This window comes from Hyalella azteca, unplaced genomic scaffold (assembly GCF_000764305.2).
Source record: "Hyalella azteca isolate HAZT.00-mixed unplaced genomic scaffold, Hazt_2.0.2 contig3312, whole genome shotgun sequence".
Taxonomy (NCBI): Eukaryota; Metazoa; Arthropoda; class Malacostraca; order Amphipoda; family Hyalellidae; genus Hyalella; species Hyalella azteca.
Window position 1 is genome coordinate 149,173 of NW_025933564.1, and position 24,027 is coordinate 173,199.

Genomic DNA, 24,027 nt, shown 5'->3' on the forward strand with positions numbered 1-24,027 from the left:
TCTCTAGCTTGATACTCAATTTGGCGGCAGGTTGGTATTTGCAGTCAATAAGTTTTCTGAACAATAAATAATAATCAACAATATATCTCATAACCTTCGCTTGAGGTGATCGCGTTGATTTGTTTTTCATCGGCAAGTTGGTCATTCTTATCTCTATATCTTTATTAAAGCTCGGTAACATCAATAAAAGATCTTCGAAATTGTTGGTACATGCGCTCTCAAGTGACCGAGTTGCTCATTTATCGATAACTAATACCAAAGGAAATGCATCACATTTGCTTGATAAAATTCAACATAACCTATACAATGTATGTTGTTACGAAGACAATCGAACATTGGCCATGATACCGCATACCCCATCGACATATGAAAGAATATCTCCTGATCCCCATCAAATTGAAGTCATGAAAAATGGAGACATGAATACACTAAGATCCAAAATTAATAAACCGTCTAAACGCGATGGAAATGCCTGTAAAATAATTGGTGTACCATATCTTGTTTCAATATTTCACTGTAAAAAGATTCTGAGACCTGCTCCATCAAAATTTCAATAATTCAAATGCAGGCAAACGGACAACTAAATTTACATGTTGGATGCTCGCAACAAAAAAGGCTCTAACCATGCATTAATTAACACTTCATGCTAGGTTTCATCGGCGCCATGAATCTGTTAACAACATTTGTTAACAACATTAATTTTCAACAGATGGACCAAAGATCCGATCTTTTCGTACGTAAAAACCGCTTGCGGCCTTCGGACGATTGTAGGGTAGAGTCGCAAACAAAAATCTGGTTTGTTTGGAATTATTCTTAAATTATGGGTACTTAGTTTTGTTCGTCTAAATTTTTGAATACTGTGTATCAATATAATGACAGTAGTTTAATTTATAATAAACGACCACAGTTGTTAATTTGTTTTTTACTTGATCATAGAACTATGTAGGAAGGAATTTAAAAGCAAAGAAAACACCAAGCAAATTCACTATATCGATATTGAAAACGTTTCGGAGTCCAGCTCCGTCATCAGTTCGAAAAACTACCAATGAATAAAATCATATTATTATATCAAAATTCAAAGACAGACATAAACCTAAACAAGATCGAACATTATATGAAAAAAAAACAGGACTCGATTGGAACAACTTTGTTCTAGGGTTCACGAAAATGATATAAAAGCCTAGCGATTTATTATTTCCAGATTATATGAACTAAATGTATTATTGTTCATATAATCTGGAAATAATGAATCGCTAGGCTTTTATATTCTTTTCGTGAACCCTAGGACTAAGTTGTTCCAATCGAGTCCTGTTTTTTTTTCATATAATGTTAGGTCTTGTTTAGGTTTTATGTCTGTCGTTGAATTTTGATATAATAATATGATTTTAACTTTTAATTTTTCGAACTGATGATAGAGCTGGACTCCGAAACGTTTTCAATATCGATATGGTGAATTTGCTTGGTGTTTTCTTTGCTTTTAAATTCCTTGTGAACTTGCGATATAAGCAAACTGATAATATAAGTAAGTTTGTAGGAATATCAATTATTCAGTTCTATGCATCATTTCGCCTTCTCCTGGCAATATATGCAGCTCTGGACTGAGCTTAGTCCTGCCAGACAATACGTCTCCATTTAAAATTATATATTCAGTCAGAATATAGGTTTGCGTATTTGAATAAGATGTAATAGTCAAGATGCATAAATATAACTATCGAGAGCATGAATGTCATGTCCACACGTACGAATGTAAATGTGACGAAAAAGGTGTTGATTAGCGAACAGAAAGGAAAACTAAGAAGATAAACCATTGTTATATTACAGAGAAGAGGATTAGCAACTGTTTGTGTGAACTTGGATAGTTAACAATGTTAGTTGTGAAAAGGTGCGGCGCACTCGAATAAAATATACGTTATATGTATAATATACGTTAATAATAATACGTTAAATTAAGTATTCGTTAATATACGAATACTTAATTGCGTCGGCGATGATGAACTATGGAACTAATTCACTCGTCTCGTCCATAAATTTTTATTTTTTCAGTCTCGGCATGAATAATCGAACGAGGATGTTCAAGGTTGCGCTTCACGTAGATGCAGTAAAAAATGATTTAAAGCTTCAAGTCACCCTGTAGCTGGTGCCTCTGACGGTTTTTTGATTTCGTCCGAAGGTGAAATCAAGGTGAAGCACCTAACTGAGAATCTATAACGCTTATGATTGGTCGATGGGCAATCCAAACCTGTGCATTTGTGGTTACCTAACACGTGTAGTCGTGGTTGCCTAACACGTGCAGTCGTGGTTACCTAACACGTGCAGTCGTGGTTGCCAACACGTGCAGTCGTGCACGCCATGCAAGGCCTTGGCCATGATCGTTACGACTCGCTTTACTTTGTGTGTGGATATTTTGAAGGCCAAATTTTTGTTTATCAACAGTACAATTTATAAAGAATACATTTGTGAGGAGTTCCATACTTCTACCATTCGTTCGGCAATGAATCCTAGCTTTTGGTTTATTCGGCATAAAATGAGAGTAACATAATGTAAATATCGGACTTTTTATTATAGATTAGAATTTTAATAAAATTAATAAATTTAAAGTCGATTTGAATGCTTATTTTTGTATTATGTATTATATATATGTTAGCATTTATTAGGTACTTGAAAAATTCAGGATTGATTTTCTAAATTGCACTTATATGAATCGTGGAAAACTTGCATGTATTGCACGCTATTAGCTTAAGCAGGTCTCCCATAGTAATTAAGTAACATCGCGGGCTTCACAAATCGGGCCATCAAAAAGCACAATTTAGGATAGCAATCTAAGTTTTTCCAGTTCGCACAAAGTGTAAGATCAATGAAAATATTTTTCTAAATATGATTTTGAAAGTTTTGTTTGCTCTGTCATCATTGCTTCTTGGTTTCCGATGTGTAAATCTTTTGTGTACTTATAAGTTATCGATGCAACATTCAATTACTAGCAGAGGCGGGGATGCGGCACTGCAAGAATGGATTAATTTGTCCAGCAGACAGATCAGTGTAATGTACGTGCACGTGTTACACGAGGGTTTCGAGATAAGGAAGAGGTGAACAGTTAGAAACATGATAGGAGACTTCAGACTCTAAACGTTATCCACACCATTTTTTGGAAATTGTAGCAGGAAGGGGGCTCGGGTTTTATATATTTATCACGGGTAGTCGGCGAGCCTGGCATTTGGAACGGACGGCTGGGATAAGGCGGTCGCCAACTTCTCTGCTTCAATTTGAGTGTTGCGCGCACGACGACGACAACATGGCTGTCTTACACTGGACCATAGTGGCCTTGGTGGCTTTACAGCTCGCCTACGCGCAGGACTTAGGTGAGATTTTGATGGCATTTATACGTTCGGGTTTCGTGTAACTGTGTCTCAATAAAGGAATTTTTTTAACTTTATCTAATAAAATATGTAGTAAAATTTCTTCATTGCTCTAGGCTCTATAGTCTAGAGAACATACTCATCTGAAGTACGCAAAATTCTCTCATTGCATTTTAGCATGTATGTTTCAGGCTACATTGCAATTTGTTTTTCTCAGGACGAAATTCTACACGAACAATGTAAAAAATTTTCGTTGTCGAATCCAAAAAATTCATTCAAAAATATTAGTTAAAAACTAGGAGAGATTGTTCGATTGCCGTACATTTAGTCTGAGACTCAGAAGTGGGTGAAGAATCAGTTCGTGTAATCCCGTTGTAGGAAAATTTCGGTTACCTTTGTCACGATATAAATACTGCTGCCAACACCTGACAGTTTCACCGTAGGCATGCAAGAACCAGCCGCTGAATGGAGGCGGTTCACAAACCAGGCCTAGTAGGAATCCAGAAATTGGATCTGATGACAATGCTTTTGAAATAATATGTCCCCGCGGCTCCACCACATGTTGCCATGGTAGACAGCAAGTACGTGCTCGTATACGTTCTCGTATGCGTTCGCTATAGAATATTTGTTTAAAAATTCAACACAAATTCAATCAACAATTCAAAGAGATTTGCCCCAGATTATTATAAAATAAATAAATGCTTCGTATTTTCCTTTGTGTATTATGTTGGGCACTGGAGTCGGACTGCGAGTTTTGAAAAATTACAGCGCAAATAATTCATATTTTGAATGGGAAATTGGTTGACAGCAAATTAATTAATCAATTCGCTTTTCAAAATTCAAATGAAAAAGTGCGCTTAGCCCTGCATTCTGGTGCACAGGAGTGAGAACTGCTGGCCATGCAATCGTCCATTGATTTCAAATAATAAATTCCTTAGCACGACTCGTTGTTTGTAATCATGGAAACCTAAACGATTTTTCCACGAAATAAAAACATAAAATAGCGAGAAAAGTACTGGAGTCAGGAACGAAAAATATCAGACGTGTCACAGTGGCAACTTTTACCAGATTAGGTATAAGGGAGCGGTCGCTTTGGCGTCCAGATAAATGTGAGCTTAAAAAAAATACAGTGATCAACCAATATTTATATAGCTTAGGACAAAAAATAATAATCAAACAATGATGAGCGTTAAAATCACAAAAAATTCTAACAATATAGAGTAAAACATGCAGTTGCCTTCAAAATTAAGGTTTTGCCTTCAAATCGAGGCCTTCGCTCCCTGTAATTGAGGCACTGCATCCTAACACGCAAACGCCCAGACTGAATGGCAAATTCTGGGAAAATTATTTTCTTGCTATCAGTCGTAGAACGTAATTCGAGTTTACAAGAAAAAATTGGACCTCATAAAATTATATCATGTATTAGTCGCACAGAAAATTCCTGCTCATGGATGACGCTGTTGAATGTTATATAGAATTTTTTTTTAATAAAATCAATTCCCTTTTTTTTGTTGGAATGGTGAGTGTGGGAGGCCTTTAAAAAAAAATAAAATAAAAAAAATGAAAAATAAAAAAAAATATAGAAATTGTCGGTGGCGGACCGTCGACCATCCATTTGTCTACATTATTATTGACATCAAAACATAGCTAGAAATTTCCTTCGGTGAGTTTTAGTTTGAAAGAAAATATGGATTTAAATGTTCTTCACTTATTGAAGGCATGAGTAAGCCAGACAAAATCAACAGCTGAGAAAAATGTAAAAGCGATTAGAAATATATACCTATGTTTTATTTATTAGTCTAAATTTAGATGACAGAATAAATGAATGACTATGGTACAAACATTACATAACTGAATTTCCGGCATTGCTTCTATTCAGACGCTATACAGGCCACGTCAATTGCTTATGTAACTTGCATAAAGTGTTATAAAAAGTTCAACCATTCTTATCTAAACAGGAACTACGACTTATTGCCCAGCATATAAACTTTTTGCCTCCGTGCTCGAGATTATATAATGTCTATGGATGCCAATTCGTTGCCGACATCAGAGTTTTTCTACGACAGTTACTTCTTTATACTGTATATGATGGTTTAAACTTTAAAGGTAGAGTTAACGTACGGCAAACAAGGATGCTAGCATGATTATTAGTCGGAGTTGGTATATACGAAAAGTGTATCGATCGCCACATACTCTCCGATGTACAAGCACTACATGCAATTTATGATAAGACATTCCAGTAAGAGAACCTCAGCAAGTTGTACCCTTACCTAGCCTGATAACCTCTCTGTGTGGTTTTCACACAATCGACGGTGGTGTAAAATTAAAGAAATAATCAAGAAAGCTTTTATTTTAATTTATTCAATAAAGTTTTAAGTTTGATTTGAAGTGGAATTGCTTAATTGTAATGGCGGCAATGATCAGTCATCAAGAGCCGAATCCACAAATGCAATTTTCAAAATACGGCAAACAAGAAGTTGAAGGTGGCGGGCTGACAGAACATATGGTGACGAGTGCGCAACGTGAAAATAAAGTTAGGCTGGTCGGTCTCAGGACGGATTAAATGTATTCTGTAGAAGAAAGAAATTTAAATTATAAATCTTGTAATATGCCAGGATAACCTAACTACGGTTATAATAAATAATAAAAATCTCACCTGTGCACGGAAAATACTACGAACCTGAGGTTTAAGTGCTCAGTGTGATGATCACTTTATGAAGAAAGAATAATTGAAGGTTGAAACTAGTGGAAAACTGTTTAAGGGGTGGGAAGTTGGATAGGAAAAATAGAAAGAACATTAGAAGGCTCTGATGCTTTGGAAATTGATATGAGGACTTAAGGCTGGAGTTTGAATAATGATCCTCGCAAAAAAACGTAATATACAGTAATTAACACACTTCTTGAGCAAAGAACACTAAAAAATTGAATTGGACGATTTGATTTCGATGAAGTAATGAGTAAAATAAAAGCGTGTAAGTTTGAATTTGAATTAATTTGAAGTTGTAAGCCTGAGTCCAACGTCCCAACAGATTAAATGTATAAATGCAATAGGGTGAAAAAAATAAACAAAACAAAATTCACTCGGCATTCATACGAACCAAGGAATAGAGAAACATGTTTACAGCAAGACGGTAGAAATACTTGAACGTTGATGCAGGCAAGTCATCAAACGGTTCAGAAACGGTAATTTTCACGAAAGTTCTTAAGTTTCGAATGATGAATTGCATCGAGATTTGAAAACCCTGGGCTGTCACTGGCGGCTAATACCTGTCATTTGATACTTGAATTGGCTAACTAATGATGATGACTTCACAAGCCCGCGGCAGAACCCCAGATCTAGACTAATACATATTTTTTTTTTTATGAAATTAGAGAAGCGGATTCAACAACAATTCTAAGCTAATAATAGATGTTGTAAGCAAACCCAAGCCTAATACAAGCAGACTGTGAGGAAGGAGGAATTTTTCACACCTTCCTGTGAGCTGGCTTTGTTTGGCTCTGAGTTTGGCCTTGGTGCTGCCAGTTCTAGCAGTAACGATTACCAAGGTGAGGATTTTCCCGGTTACGATTATCTGGATAATTTGACGTGATATCATTCATCATCATTGACATAGGGAACCTTGAATCATGTATCATAATGGCGAAGATTGTAATTTTTGCGCCTACCGATGGAAGAGTAGACTGAGTTTGGTTCCAAGGCTACTGCAAGATAAGTAACACCATCAAATAATACAGTAGGAAAAATTACCTTTATTCTCCTCAATGAGAAACTGTTAAGTTAAAAAAATAAATTTTCGGCTTTAGTCGAGTTTATAAAAAACTGCCCTTAAATAAATAGAGAACTTTTGTCTTCTTTTGACAATTGTTTGATGCAAACAAGAATACAGGGTTCGTGTCGAAACAAAACAGTATAAAATAGTTTATATTGAGAAATAAGTCCGTTAACAGAAGAATAAAGTATTTATTTTAGTCAATATTGCAGTGATCACATTTTAAAACAGTATCTTACTTTTGCCCTTAAAATGAGAAACAGATATTGAAACCTGCAATGAAGGCAGGATTTATAGTGAGCAAATCAACTTCTCGCCTTTGCTGTTGTAGTAGCCGTTTTAAACATTGCTGTTTTCGTAGCTTTCACTGTTAGCACTGCTGCAATATTTGATGTTGCTGATATTGTTACAGTTATTTTTGCTGTGTTTCCTGTAGTAATTTATGTTGCTGTTATTTTCAGCATTGATTTTACTGCTGCTTTAATTGTTTGCGTAGGGGCACAAGCGCTGCTAATGCTGCTTAATTAAATGCGTCGATCGTTCTCTTAATATTTCAGAAACAGTAGCTTTTTTCAGAAAATTTAGTCCGGTCTTGTAAAATTTTCGAAGAGATCTCAATCACGTGCACTACGTTAGTTAAACAGGATTGTTACATGCCTGATGTTATTGATAGGTAGCTTCTCGTTCTCGAAGAGTCTTGAATCTTCAGTTGTCTTGGTCGATAATAGTTCATACATTCGTCGGTAATATCAGACTCAAGTGATCGGCCGATAGGAACGTGGGTTAGTTCATTGCCCTCAAACCGCAGCCACCACGGCCAAAATTTTTGACTGGTTAATTCACACAAAAAAACAGTGGAGCAGCCCAATCCTCTCGAAATTCTAGATTTTTAAAATGTTATTAAAGCACGTTGTTCGAGATTAGTTTGGTTGCAACTGTAATACATTCAAAGTCTAAGAATTACTATAAACTAGGAAATGTTCCTCATTGAAAGATCTTCCTTAGAGCCTAAAACCAATTTCACTAATGGTGAAGAAATCATAATTATGGCATAGCCGAAGTTTTTACTTGTCATAACATCAATCTAATGCATGTAATGAATAGCAAAATTATCAAGAGTGACAAAATTATCACCATCATGGTCATTATCAACATAATCATCAAATTTCATATTAGTAAATTTGCGGTCATCTGCCATTCTGCACTCATATGCATGATCAGCAAGTTCCTTCACACCAAGCAAAAAACTCTTACGACGAATGTGCATTCTTTGCTTAGCAATTAACTAATCATGCATTGACCATCCATGGGTCATAAGATAATGGTTTCCCCTCGGATGATTCGGAAATAAATAATGCAAAATAATTATAACTCTCAAATATGCAATTAGAAAGCGCCTAGACGGCCAGTGCGCTCGAAAAATTTTTAATAGACGAAGTTTCTCCCGAAGTTTTTGTGTCACGGAAATGAAGCAATAGCCACCTAAGTAATGCTTCTCAATTGAAGTTTCAGTCAGCAACTTTAATCTGGATTCAGTGAACAAAACGTAGTTTATATACTCTAGTAAACCTGAAAATAACAATTTTTTCCAGCTGCCATGCTGCAGAACTGCAGGAAGAACCACACCACCAGACTGAACGAGTGCATGGTGAGCGCCATCATGAAGATACGGCCGCAAATTGCCGTAGGTGAGTACGAACATGACTCAGAAGTTCCTGACGCAATTTCAGTTTATGATCAGTAACAAATGTTAAGTTATTAATATTAATAATAACTTTCGGCAATGGAGCCGGCTCAGATGCGGAAACGACTGTTTCATATCTACAATCTCTGCAGCAATAATTATTTTAGTGTATTTTTGCTTTTGGGCTTTCTAGCCTTGCTACTTGTTTAGCTTATGCAAAGTAAGACCAAAAATTCGGCAATCAGTGAATATTATTAAATCTAATATAGTATTAATGTCACTTATTTGCTTAAATCGCAAGTTGACTAAAAATTTAAAAGCAAAGAATAGTCCACAAAAATTCATATCTTTATAGAAAACGTTTCGGAGNATATAAGGCGGTGTCTTCCATCATTGTCATCTCATATAAGGCGGTGTCTTCCATCATTGTCATCTCATATAAGGAGGTGTCTTCCTTCATTGTCATCTCATATAAGGCGGTGTCTTCCATCATTGTCATCTCATATAAGGCGATGTCTTCCATCAGCGTCATCTGATATAAGGCGATGTCTTCCATCAGCGTCATCTGATAGAAGGCGGTGTCTTCCATCAGTGTCATCTGATATAAGGCAGTGTCTTCCATCAGTGTCATCTGATATAAGGCAGTGTCTTCCATCATTGTCATCTCATATTTTATTACTAGAGAATCGTGATTTGCTTTAAAAACTGTGCGAATATTGCAGATGGGATCGTGTTTGAGGCGGACAGCGACCTGGGCGTGCGGCCGGACAATAGTATGTTCATGAAGAATCTCAACCTGGATTTTCAAATTAAGGCATCCGAATCAAAGCTCGATAACCTATTTGGTGGCAACCAAGTCCTCAGTGAGTATCTTGTGACAGATTTTTTTTCTAATGAGCAAAATTTCAGTGATGATGCCGAATTTTGGCACCATGTCTGCAACAGAAAAGTTTGTTTTGAAAATATCCGGCCCCATCGTCCCATGGGATAGATTTTATATATGTATAGAGAGTTCGACATGGAGCAGCTATTGCAGCCAGTGAAATCTCTTTCATATTTTATTACAGCAAGATGTTTAGTAATTATACTTGGATATTAAATGTATGATGATTTTTTATCGTTTCGACGTTTTTAATTGTCGGTGTGGTTCCAGTAGGAGTGTGGTTTAGAAAACGTATCTACGATTCTGAAGATATTTGTGCGCAATGGTCATGATAACGTCATTACGTAAACACTTGTCTATGGCCAAATCTAAGTAGGTTTGGCTAGAAGCTGAATGCTTGTTTATTTAATCATAATTTGTATCCAGGTTTCCAGTGGACAGTTTTCTGTTTTTGAAGATAATTGCGGTTATTATGAGTCAATGTACCGCAATGTATGAGTCAATGTCTCAGCCACCGCAACCCCAACGATTGTTAGGTTCTGCTGGCTGCATTTCATACATGATCATCAATGCAAGAAAATATGCAGTTGTCTAGATTCTCAGCAGAAAAATATTTTGATCATGAAAATAAATAATTAATCTGAGAAGTATATAAATGATAAAAGATTGATTAAAAATGATCTATCGACGAGTATTATGGTGGGACCTTCAAACGATGAAATCATGATCATGTTACAAGTTCTGTAATAATAAGAAAACAGAAGTTATTTAAAAAGTCTGCCTGATGATACTAATATGTCTATTGTTTTGATTTGCCTAGAGAATCGAAGGCTTGCCTGCTGCTTCGTTATGACCAAGGAATTTTTGATAGGCGATAATGTTCATGGAATTGATAAAGCACGTGTGTTACATAATTTTGGTTTGTGTAGGACTTAAAGGTTATGTGAGTTCGAAGAGGAAGCCTGTTTCATCAATTTTTCTTTTCCCTTTTATCAAATCCACAACAGTTCATTATTTGCTAGTACGCTTCCTTGCGTTCTGCTTTTGTGTTCACTATTTCCTATCACAGGCGACACCATGAACCACTTCCTGAAGCAGAACGGTGACCTGATCATGGAGGAGGTGCGACCAGCCCTGCGGCAGCAGTGGGGCAACCTGTTGGGGGCAATCCTCAAAGCTCTCATTGACTCCCTTCCTAAGGAGATCGTCACTGACATTCCCAACGAAAACACAGAAGACAGACATCGTCGGAGGACCAATGAAAAACTGGCAGCCAAAGCTCGAGCCCAAGCGCCCGCACAACGTCAAGGATGAGCGCGGATGAAGAATTAAGTCCCAGCATGTATGTCAGTCGCAAATTCTCGCACTGTACCTGTCTTCTGATACAAATATTTTGAAATTATAACAGGTCTATCCAATCGCGTGAAATGAAAGTTTTCAATTTAAACGACATGGCAAAATGTTTCAAGTTTTCCGTGCTAATTCTTGTCACCCAGTGCCACAAATTAAGTGCTAACACAAAGTTACTTTTTCCTCTGTTAAGGATTGTTCGCAATTATCCCTGGCATGTCAAAGCCATTGCTGTATTGCCTGATTTAGTTTATAGTTACAGTATTGTAGCAAATAAATTATTACACAGTTGTATTAGCTTATTTACCTTAGGGTAACTAAATTGTAGCGTTATCTGCTTATACCTGATCCTGTTACATTTGGCTAACGTCGTCTCCAACATAAAGTTTTAGCAACGAAAAAAAATATAACTCAGTACTCACTGCAGTGAGTGACAGAGAGCGCATTTTCAAGACGACGAAAACTTGAGATCACGAACGGACGGACAGACAGACAGACGGACATAGCGAGCACAATAGTGCATTTTTTCATAAATGAGAAAATGCGCTAATAACTGAAGTAGCAAACGAATTAGTGGCATACGATTAATCTAGCTGTACAACTAGCCTTCCCATTGGTTAAATTATATGTGAGCTTCGTTCAATTTAGATAGACTCTTCATACTTTAAAAAATAGATTTCCTGTGGCATTCAATCGCTGCTACTTAAAATCGAAGATTATGAGGAAACGATAGACATGATATTCACAAGAGTGTGTTTTTATTTTTTGTGTTTTAAACTTCAAAATTGTTAACCTTGCAAGCACAAGACGTTTGGACAATTAGAGACCAATGTTGAGAGTGTGAGAGCAAAGAGACCTTGGAAAGTCTTCTTCCAAGGTCATCGAGAAGAGTTCATCCAAGAAGTTCATCTTCTTGGGAAGTGAGGTTGTTCACCTCACAAAAATCGTAACTTTGATGGTAATGTAATCAATATTTTGACAATTAAGCATCGTTAATATTGAATAATGTTGAGCTCTCTTGCTTTCACTTATATTCTTGGCATTCAGTAGAAAATGTGCGTGATCATAGATGTTCCGCGGAGGTCCAAGTCAGTTTGATGGTTGATTGTTGCTCGGGGAGGATACTACTGAAAAATTCCCCTTCCTTCCCTTATTAATTAAGTCCCCTAGTAAACATTGAGATCCAGAAATATTTATACTAGACTCATGTAAACACGCACCATTTCATCCACTCTTAACAATATTTCAATTATATTTATAGAGTATAAATGAATTTTTGCAATTCGCATGTTCGAACCTTCATGACACAAATCATTGTATCCCAAAGGCTTTAATTATACTCAACCATTCATAGATTATTGACAATTTAATTCTACAAGATGGACGATCGTCAATTTTTCGATGAGAATTTTAATGTTAGAGATGAAATTTACAGAAAGATAAATCAAAATTGGAGCGGCTATATGAACTTTCTCCTGCCACTCATTGAGGTGGTTCATCACAATAGTCGGATGGTAAAGACTCAATGAGACTCAGTGGTCTCATATCATCCCATATCTTTACTATCAGTTCTGAATTCATGCTGTCTTGTTGTCGCACTATTAAATATAGTTTGTTCCTCCATCAGCCATACACTGACTGTTTTCCAAACTAAACTCCTCAATCCCAGGCGAGATAAAAGCCTCTACCTGTGCTTGAGCGAGTCTTGAGAGTACCTCCCTAGCTATTGCTTTCTAACGCATTGGTCCCAAAATAATCGAGATTATGAAATAACAAGACGGAGCTGTGACTGAATTTACCGTAGCTTGAAGTAGCGATGCCTCTAGGAAACGCTGCAATACAAAAACTGGTGCGTATAGGTGCCTGAACACAGGGATAGTACTAGCCGCTAGGTCATCCGCCGCTTGAACTGTCCACGCCACTAGCCTCGTGTTTAGGGGTTCAGCCGCTTCAGAGGCATATGCGCCGGCAAAGTACCCGAGACGCGGCCGAGAGGGACAACGATGTGTTGTTTTCTGCACCGAAGAAGTGGCTAGTAGCGCTGATTCAGCCATGGTGAGATTATCTGTGCCGCTCCTGTGAAGTATTTTGAGTCAAGTGAATCATTGCTTGTTTGAACGATAATGGTTCTAAGAAGAGCCCAACAAAGATTAGTCATGGTTAAGTTGTTCCCGACGTTGCATTTTTAAGGGCTAGAATAAAGAGAATAAAAACGACATACAGACTCGAGTTGTTGAAGGTGATCCCACAATCCATCCATCTCCACAGACCTCACTCAACGGCTTCTAACGAGGCACTGGCGGGAGCCTGCGAGAAGATAGCGGCACCTTATACTCTCCTTGTGTACAGGCTTACTTGCCGGATAGTAACGAAGTGACCGACACTTGCCAGATTCACTAGCCGTCTGCACCATGGTTGAATTAATATGTCTGCATATCAACCATGGTCTGCACTATCCGCGAGTACAAGCACCCTATGGTACGAAAAAATGAATAGAAAATGAATTATTGTTGGTGCATCAGACACTGTAATGTGTTTTGGAGCTATGAAAAGCAGCATTTTTATATCGGCTAATGATTTCAGAATCTCATGTTATTGAGTAGAATAGCAATTTTTCACCTGCGAATGACATTTCATGTTACTTCAGAACACTAGTTTGTCTCCCTACAATAAGCTCGTGTTATACAATTCGGTGCCAAATGTTACTGACGAAAAATGAAGTTGCCATTACTGTTCCACGATATAAATTACTTCTCAAAGTTAGTTGTAAAAAGGGCACAGCTAAACTAACACCAGGCAAAATTCTCTTACCTGGCAAGGATAGGCCAGCGATTATGCATGGCAGGTGCGGATAAAACTAAACCATGCAAGGACCGTAAGTGTAGAGGTTAATCATGGTAATTGATGCCAGGCAGGAATTAATTAAAATTAACAACCAATGTTGTTTCCTCGCGTGCAATCAATAAATCTCGCGTATTCTAAATAAATTTGGCTTATGGGTTATTAGTTTTTTTTTTGTATTTCAAGTTTATTCTACATGCGTCATTATAAAAATGCCGTGTTCCAGCACCGCGAGGTCACGATCTTCACGTCTTGTTGCTCGAGCGTCCAACAGTTCTAGGCAGCTGCTCGGATGAAGCGGTCGTCCAAATATTTGCTGTAAAAAGGACCTTGGTGCTTTTTTTGCGTTCCGCAACAACATGGCTGGGGTACCCAGGATAATACTGGCCTTGATGGTGATAAAGCTCGTCTCCGCTCAGGACTTTGGTGAGACCAAGTTATTTAAACGCCATACTGGCATTATTGCCATGAAGTCGTCTCGCTATATAGAATAAAAATCTCGGACTTTGAACTATGCTTATTTCAAGTTCATATTCACCTGCTTAAAAAACCTAATATATTTCACTCATTTTAGGGCGGTCTCCCAGTTAATGAATTAAAATATTCAGATGTCTCGATGTAGAGTTTGTCCAAGTTATCGGTTTCCAAGTTTAGGCTCAAAAAAGTAGTTCCTGTACAATTATTATGGATGAAAAGTAGGATATGACCGATTCGGATGACGTTTTATTACACGTTGATATTGCCAAATTGATAATCAAATCAAGCTGATGTGGTGCATGCAATGTTTGAATTAAGATCAGTGAGTGCATTTTATATACTGCAGTGAAGCAAACGTTTCATGAAGCCACTTAATTGTGACTTAAAGCGTGCTTACGTTTAGTTTGTAAGGCAATCATTCGTTTCTAATTGATATCCTAGCACGATAGAAGGATACGAACAATACATCAGCAATTAAATAATGCATTCCTATAGTCCGGCCTTCTCAAGTGCCAAAATATTAATACGTTGTAACGTATGTTAGAAGTCTATTCACTTAGATTCAACCCAATGTCAGATGAACATCTCGTTTTATTTCCTTTATAAAATTTGAGGAGCAAATCAGTAACTTCGATACTATAGTTGCAAGCGTAAATACAGGAGGCGTCGCAATAAGATCCTGTCCAATTAAGTAGCGGTAAACGTCCACTCGCTCACCTTGAAACAAGTAGGCAACATGTTTTCCGAAATGAAGTGTTTATAAAAGGTTAACACTTTTTATTGGCCAAATAATTGGGAGTTTGACTGAAGGCCAGTTGCAAGGCTGCAAGGACGGTCATGAGGGCTGTAGTTGAGACCACCTAAATAATATCTGGAATTATCTATGCATGGATATACATGAGAGAAGGCCATGAACGAGACCTGAATGTACTTGGTAGGTTCACTTGTTGATCCCACATTATGTATTTATTTATAGCCCGAGTACAGCATATACATACGTTCAGCATATACATACAAATAGTATAACTAGGATAGTTATATACAAATAGTATAACGCAAGATACTTAATATAGTATCCTGTCTATAGTTATACAAATAGTATAACTAGGCCATGAGGGCTGCAGGGACGGCCATGAGGGCTGCAGGGACGGCCATGAGGGCTGCAGGGAAGGCCATGAGGGCTGTAGTTGAGACCATTGATATAATATCTGGAATTATCTTGGGATGTACATGAGAGAAGGCTATGAACGAGACCTGAATGTACTTGGTAGGTTCACTTGTTCACTTGTTGATCCCACATATAATGTATGTATATTTATAGCCTGAATGCAGCATATACAGTACATACGTTCACATAAACATTTTGCTGGGATTAATAATATAAGCATTTTGTCTAGTCGAATATGATAGCACATGACGCGGCAGCAAAATAATGGGAATGGTCGAACATAGGACAATAATATCCTAAATGGTAATGTATAAATGTAAGAGACCAGGATGAGTTAGCTGAGCGCACAAATGTTGAAGTACTCACTAATTAAATTAAAATGCCCCGCAAATGTATGAGAGGAACATAGGATACGTAGCAGTATCCTGTCTATACTATAGTTATACAAATAGTATAGCTAGGAGAGTTAAATGCAAATAGTATAACTATGATAGTTACTGTATATGCAAATAGTATAACGCAGGATACTTAACAGGCCAGGGACACGTCGGTAACGGAGCAGATTAAATATATTTGTATATACGCACGATACCGACCTGACAAAGTGCTCAATGGAAGCGAAAAACAAAACAATATCTGCGTGATATTAATATAGTTTATAGCTGTAAATCATATAATAGAACTTCGCGAGCAGCGCCATCGTCTATTGTTGATGATATCCTTTGAGTTTCATTGATCCAGAATTATAGCATTCCAAGGCTTGCAGCAAAATTTTATTGAAAAAATAAATCTATTATATATATTTGCAATGAAAATTTAATTTGAATTTATATTTATCGTGAGACAGAATTGCAATGAAAAAACTACATTTTTGTTTATTTTATCAGAGTTATTAAACTAATTTAAGCATGTACCTCGGTTTCCAAATTCGTTTTACACATGTACCTTGGTTCGGCCTGGAAAATAATGAGCCCAACTGCATGTGACATCAACATATGCGCTTTTGTATAATGAAATATAAAATTCCCGACATTAATTGAAAAATATATGTAAAAAATTTTCCTTCTGGTTGAATATTCATTAATTTTATTGAAAAAATTGCATGGGAAAGCGGTAGAAATCTTTGAAATCCAGACAAGAAAACTTGCCGACAGGAAGCATGACAGGGAGAGGGGTGGCTGCGTGCTGCTGAAATTATTAGAACCGTAGAAAATAAAAACAAATTGTAAAATTTCTTTCCTAATAATTTTTTTTTAGAGTTAACGGCTTTATTTGAAACCTAACTTTGAGCTTGCGTGCATCAAAGCGATATGTGAAACCTATCCGAGGTACACAGCTAACGCATAATTCTATATATTGTTTCGAGGGTCCTGATTTTAACGCAAGTCTCCAAAATATTTTCCACCTACACACTAGCTTTGGGAAGGAAGATTTATAAAGTAGAAAATCGTCCAAAGCTTCGTCTTCAGTAATTTGTGCTCAGGCTAAAACAGTGAAATTTTTCTTGCGAAAATTTCAAGCAACAAATCTTTGCCAGGAGCTGAAGCACGAAATCTGAAGGAAATATCTCAAAACTTTGCAATCAAGAAAGCGTGAAATAAACAGAATACATTTTAGGCTTTATCCATGTAATAATGATACACATGTACCAGTGTTGGAGCTACTACCACACACAATATTCCTGCAGGTACGATGGTGCGCAAGTGTCGGGAGAACCACGCACCTCGCTTCAACGAGTGCATCGTGCAGGCGGTGCGACGACTGCAGCCTCGCCTGAGTCGTGGTACGAAGCTCATATTAATAATTACCATCAGCGGCAGGTAGTCTCCGTGTGGTCATTATGATATAAAATATTTAAAGTTGGTACTGCCCACCCGCGGCAGGTAGTCTCCTTGTGGTCTTTATGATATAATATATTTGGAGTTGATACTGCCCACCCGCGGCAGGTACTCTCCTTGTGGTCTTTATGATATAAAATATTGAGAGTTGATACTGCCCACCCGCGGCAGGTAGTCTCCTTGTGGTCTTTATGATATAAAATATTTAAAGTTGATACTACCCACCCGCGGCAGGTACTCTCCTTGTGGTCTTTATGATATAATATATTTGGAGTTGATACTGCCCAACCGCGGCAGGTAGTCTCCTTGTGGTCATCATAATATAATATATTTAAAGTTGATACTGCCCACCCACGGCAGGTAGTCTTCATGCTGTGACGCAGTAAGAGTTTATTCGTCCCAATCTGGGGTTGGTAGATTCCATGAAGTCATTGTGATATTTTGAAAGTTTAATACTGTCCAACAACCCGCATGTAGTCTACTTGAGTTCATTATGATAAAATAAAAATTGTATAATTAAGAAAACCACTTCTTTTCAAATAAGTATCACGGAGTAATCCACAACAAGAGTCTAATCTTTTTTATTTAGGTGAATACGGTTTAGTTAATACTTTCTAAAACTATGTGAGTACCTAAAATGTCAATAATTTTAGTAAATTCATAAGAAAATCAACTTCAAATTGTAAATAGAAAAGTAGACGCATGTGTTTTTTTGGTAGACGAGGATATAGCAATGACATGTGGTGATGGTTATTGCCAACATTTTCATTCACTAATTCAATTACTACAGGAAGGTTGTAAGTAAATAAAAAGGGAGATCAAGAGGTTACCGTTTATAATACTAGGATCGGAGCATGGAGGTGATACCAAGATTCCTAAGATGGTTTCTGGTCAGAATCGGCGAAGAGGTCGGGCGACTGAGCACAGCAAAAATTGGAACAGTGAGTTGCGTGTTCGAGACCGCAACAAGCTGTGAATGTTCATCGATATTAAGAATCGGCGGCAGACCTACGGCCTAATAAATGCTGAAATTGTTATTTTCATTATATTATTTGAAATTGTGAGTTACGTTTCGTTCTCAACCTCGTTGCTGATCAAGGGTAGAAACCTGAGCAGAGATTCCTGAGCTGAACCTGCAGCGCGTAGACCCTCTGCGCATCAACAACTTCGTCCTCAGCAGCAACACGGACCTCGCGTCGCTGCAGTTCCACAGCAACGCGGTGGACATCGCCGGCCTCAGCAAATTTGACTTGACCCACTTCGAGTGAGCTCTCTTGATGATAACATACTTCTTGCTAATGATTTCACTCGAAAGTCGATTCTGAGTTATACCTTAGTTTCGTTATCTTCAGGGTTAAAAAAAAACTACACTTGTGTTTATATTGAAACAGAGCTCGCATTAGTTTACTTGACTCAGGCTGCTCAGAATTTGAATATCTCATCCTTAAGTCATGATCTAAAGATCTTTTCCGCCATGGAGATAGTTTTCCAATATAGCTCACGTATACACCCGTGTGCAGCATCGATTTCGAAGGATTGAAGACACATGTGGAAGCGAGTGTGCCGAGCGTCATCGCTAAGGGTGACTACAACATCTCGGGACGGGTCTTTGGGCTGCCCATCCATGGCGAAGGCGACTTCATTGGCAAAATAAGTGAGTCAAACATGCACATATATGAAAAATCCTAATGCTTGTACAGGCTAGTTAAATGAGTTGCTGAGCAATACAATTAAGTTAAGTTATTTGCCAGCGCACATGAATTAATGTCGAGTCGACTTTACCAGCGACAATCTAAACCACTAATTAAACTTAACAGATTTAGAATGAGATTTTCATCGTACTTTTTATAATGCACGCTGTTGCAAATCTTTTCTAAATAAACTGTATCGTTTTCCAATATGAAATTAGATGCAGCCAGCGGGACACAAACCATATTGTCTTAAACGAATTTAAAAACAAGGAAAATGCCACAATTAATGGCAGAAGGTGCCCTTGGCCAATACTTCATGAATTTAATCTTTACAAATTCTTGTTAGTGGTTCAAGAATCTAATTGGGCCGACAATATTGTTTAGAAATATCAATTGCCGCGGCATGATATTAATTCTACCGCATTTTCAGAGGGTATGCTTGTGGACGGCCACGGAGTGATGGAGGCGACCCCAGGAGGACAACTCTACGTCACTGGAATCAACTTCAACTTCAAGTTTAAGGACTTGAAAATGGACCTCAAAAATCTCTTCAATGGAAACGAAATACTAAGTGAATTGCGGAACTCAGCTTCGTGCAAACGCACGAGTGACTTAATTAATTAGTCGAGAGGCAAAATATTATAAACTTCTTATTTGAACAGAGAAAACAATACCTCGTGAAACCTATGTAACTATGCCAATGCAATACATGAAGGTTTGATAATAAGATTTTCTTTCGTTTTTACAGGTCGCACAGTGGCGGAATTCATGAACAGCAACAGTCAGCTGGTGTTGGACGAGCTGACGCCGGAGCTGACTAAAACGTTCAGCTCGTACGTCAAGGGCCTCGTCAACAATCTTCTGTCAGGGCTACCGCAAGACCTGCTCACTTCTCTGCCCAACGCCAGTAGCAAAGACAAGCACAGACAAAGGACGCTGCAACGCAAAACAAAGGCTACATGAAATATTATGTAAATTTTCTAGCATCGATCTCCGTCAGTGACTATAGAATTTCACGATACTTCGGTCTACTTAAGCGTAAGTTTTAATGTGGTGAAATTGCAATAACCGATTATTGTTTGTAAAAGGGTGATTACTGTAAGTTACACCCGTACAAATGTTCGAACTGTTTGAAGAATAAATATTATATAAAAACTAAAATTAATGAACTGAAAACAAGGTTGATGCCACCAAAAACTCACCGTTTTTGCCGTTACCACCGTCAACGTTTTATAAAAAACGTTACGAAGTCTAACTCTATCGTCATGCAAAACCGAAATACTGGAATACAGGTACAAGCACTTGGCATATTCGAAATTCGCAGAACAACGTAAAAAAATAATGACATCGGCATCCACCGGAAATTCATATTTATAGCCCAGACAAAGTCTTATTCAATTACTCTTCCAGGAACACCAAGTCAAGTTCTTGCTTGCTGTTGGCTTTGGTTTTTATCCACACCCTTTTTAAGTCGGACTTTTATACCTTCAATATCCTCTGAAAGGCTCGTTTTTAGCAAGTAAAAATGTTTCTACATCTAATCGTCTCGAAATTCTTGGCAACCTACAGAGCTCAGCGAATAGTCAATTTCATGGCTTCAAATTACATAAAAAGTTATTGTCTGTTAATCAACAACACAGCGACACGCTTTTATTGAAAATTTTAGCGCAAAATGAACAAAATGAAGAATTTTTAAACCGTATAATGGCAAGGACAATGTATTGATGGATCGAAATCGTTCCAACAGTAGCCTTACCGCATTTATCTCAGCTCCAAAATCAATTACTATTTGCGAAAACCTAATGATTTCTCTGTAATAGTTATTTAGACTTTTACGCCTCAAGTTTATCGCCTGGCATTTTTTAATGCTCGCCCGAAATTCAGAAGCTTTATTTTCTTTCGAAATTTAAATTCCGAGCAGTTCTTACTGCACAACACTCCTAGCTTTGAACATTTCAATTTGTTACGCCGTTTTTGAACTGTCTATATAGTGACTAACCAGAATGCAGAAGACAGTACACGCGTGTTTATAAGCAGCTTGGAGAATTTTACAGATATTCATAATTACAGTCTGCCCACATTTGATGTGTAAAATTTATTTTTATAAAAGCTCATTTTGAAACTATTGGAATCTGAATTAATTCATAGACTCAAACAAGCTTCCCAAAAATATGCAATGATATACGGTCATTTGAGAGTCAGCTCGAAATATGACGAGTCATACTACGGGCTGACTGTATACCAATTTATAATAATGTCTCTAAACACAGTTCCATTTGAAAATTCATGTGAAACTGTACACAAAACTCAAACTATAATAATAATCGGATTGGGATTGCATCTGCGGGTTGATTACATTTCTCGCAATAGTAGGACTCCACTCATCGTCATCAAAGAGACCCTCAGCTATAGAAATAATGCTCTCGGTGCAGCAATTTAAAGATAAAGGCACTCAAGTGCAAAGCTAAATTAAACTCAAAACTCATGGCGAGCGTTATAATTGTCCTTAAACAAAATTGATTAACAAACGGACACTAAAAACCAGTCGTGCTAAATAACTATTACAAACTACGCTAATAGGAGGAGACCGCAAGGAATCCTTCAGAACTAATAACCAATTTGTGTAAAAATTTGACCGCTTCTTGGTTGAGCTTCGGACTATAATTTTTTGATATTCTCCAGTATGGGCGACTCTCATTTGTATTTTTTACGAGATTTGTTTTGGCTCAAAATATTAGGGGAATAAATTAATGCATCGTCCAGGCGGTGATACTTCTGCAGCAATAAAACTGCCTGTCCTATTATTTAGAAGAAATCTATCGCGTACAGGTTATCCGAAATATTAAAAGGTTTTATTTTCAGTGAAAACCTTGAAATCTTTTACTTTGAATTCGAGACACAAGCCCTAGCGTCTTTATCGACCGACATTAAATTATTGTGTGAATGATCAGTTCTGATCGGGCAAATCCAAATTCATAAGATATTTTAGTTATCACGATTTTTTTAATATTTTGTCGAAGGTTTTGAAACCAAGTATTTTATAAGCATTGTTTAAGTGCCGATTACAGAATGCGTAAATTAACTGGCAACTGCCTATATGGCAGCTACGAATCCCGTATACAAGATGACAATTATCAATGAACAAAATTTTGGAGTTCATAATTCGCGGTCATTGCACTTATTTCCAAGTTTGCTAACCAAATTTTCAAAAGACTATCAGTAAATCTGGGTCAATCTCAAAGGGCGTTCTTCAATCAGAATTTGATGCACTCAGTTTCTCGACGCAGAAGAAATGCGGCGGAGTGCCATATCCTGAAGGGTCTTCTTCCTGTGCTTGTCGTTGGTGTTGATGCTGGCACCGCGTGGCACTGCAGCTGGCACCGTAGGCAGGATACGGTTGAAGATCTGAGCGAAGAAGATGCCGAGCTGGCGCGACACTTCAGGCCGGATTTCGTCGGCTACCGCTTGGTAGTTGTTGTTCAGGAAGTGGTGGACAGTGTCACCTGCGAACGATTGGTAGTTGTTATTGTGTATTATGATATCTGCTGTGAAGAATATCTCCAATTAGAAATTATCTACCATGTCAGTTGTTCAATTAAGAAGTGTCGGATCATATAACTCGAATAAAAATTTTCTAAATTTTTAAAAATATTAGAAAATTATTATATTTGGAAATTATGGTATCAAAAAAAATTAAAGACTTGCAATGAATATATTTATATTCATTTTAATGCAACTATCACTAAATTCATATTGCATTTATCAAAAGTGAATGAAGCTAAATAAATTAATACCTTTTTGGATTTCGCATAACATAAAGCTCGTGCAGGTAAGGCATGCAAAATTTAATGCATTTCACTCACTCATGACTCTGTTGTTAGGGAAGAGGTTCTCCATCTTGGTAACCATGGTTTTGAAATCGAAGTCCAGCTTAATGTTGCCTATGCGCAAGAAGCCTGCGTGGGGCCTGACTTCGCCGATACCCTCAACAGAGATGCCGGCTGTGCACAAAACGCATTGTATATTTTACACGAAATCTTATAACAAAAACTACTAAAAATTCTATTAAATGGGTGACCACAAATGAATTATTACCTGAATTACTTCGCATGAATTGAATTGCACACATGATTGCGATTAAATATTCCATCCCTTTAAATATTGGCAAATAAATTGGACCAAATAATTACTTCAGGTGAATGAGGAGCATGCCGGAGGGCAGTTATGCCTAACTTCACACTTTCGTTCATATTCCTTTCCGTGGGTAAGAACGCTAGAGGACGTAGCAGCCTTTGAGCTCAAGTTTTCAAAGTTCTAGTTATATAAGTGCACAGCCACTGCTTCAGCATTTTAAGTTGAGCAGGTCTTACTGCATTGGCTTAACCGATTCCGGCTTAACATTTTCTGCCTAACCTACTCACGTCGCTACAATTCTATACCCAAAACAAACCTGAGCAGATCTAACCTTATCTCATTGGCTGACGGTGGTTAGAGAGGTAGAGCGAGTGAGCTGGTATGGCCTGTCATTGGCTGCAAGAACGTTGTGAGTAAGGACAATATGAACAAGTTAGGCCAGAAGAGGTTAGGCCAGAACAGGGTTAGGCGAGAAGAGGTTAGGCAAGGAGAGGTTAGGCCGGAGTTCGCGAGGCCGTAAGCAGAAGTGCCTGCTTATGATTGAGCATGCTAAAGTATTGGCTGAAAAACTACGGCGTTACTATCTTGAACCAATGCTTCACTAGTTTGGATTACGATGTTCCGGCGTAGTCAGCGGCTTCTAGCTGTGGGGCTGAGTATAGTTATTGTCTCTGAGGCTGGGCATTCGCTCCAAAACTTATTCACACCCCCCAGGTTAATGACCGAAAATTATTTATAAAAATCTGTTTTACCTGAAGAATTCATATCAACTCATGAATATGATCATAAATAATCACACATGAATTACTGCAAATTATATACCTCATATGAATAAGCT

The 24,027-nt window shown here is 37.6% G+C and overlaps 3 protein-coding genes across 3 annotated transcripts; 2 read left to right on the plus strand and 1 right to left on the minus strand.

Moving 5' to 3' along the window:
- Positions 1–9,527: 9,527 nt before the first annotated feature.
- On the plus strand, positions 9,528–11,331 carry LOC108668762. The gene is made up of 2 exons (XM_018156012.1): positions 9,528–9,670; positions 10,760–11,331. Exons 1-2 carry the CDS (start codon positions 9,583–9,585, stop codon positions 11,002–11,004), a joined length of 333 nt encoding a protein of 110 aa, XP_018011501.1. The 5' UTR covers positions 9,528–9,582; the 3' UTR covers positions 11,005–11,331.
- Positions 11,332–14,119: 2,788 nt separating this feature from the next.
- Positions 14,120–21,541, plus strand: LOC108668772 (protein takeout). The gene is made up of 6 exons (XM_018156024.2): positions 14,120–14,307; positions 17,214–17,309; positions 18,481–18,628; positions 18,885–19,018; positions 19,486–19,626; positions 19,804–21,541. Exons 1-6 carry the CDS (start codon positions 14,241–14,243, stop codon positions 20,016–20,018), a joined length of 801 nt encoding a protein of 266 aa, XP_018011513.1. The 5' UTR covers positions 14,120–14,240; the 3' UTR covers positions 20,019–21,541.
- On the minus strand, positions 20,670–23,065 carry LOC125177582. Its single transcript, XM_047879535.1, has 2 exons — positions 22,919–23,065; positions 20,670–22,558 (listed from the first exon to the last, which is right to left on the minus strand). Exons 1-2 carry the CDS (start codon positions 22,962–22,964, stop codon positions 22,326–22,328), a joined length of 279 nt encoding a protein of 92 aa, XP_047735491.1. The 5' UTR covers positions 22,965–23,065; the 3' UTR covers positions 20,670–22,325.
- Positions 23,066–24,027: the final 962 nt, after the last annotated feature.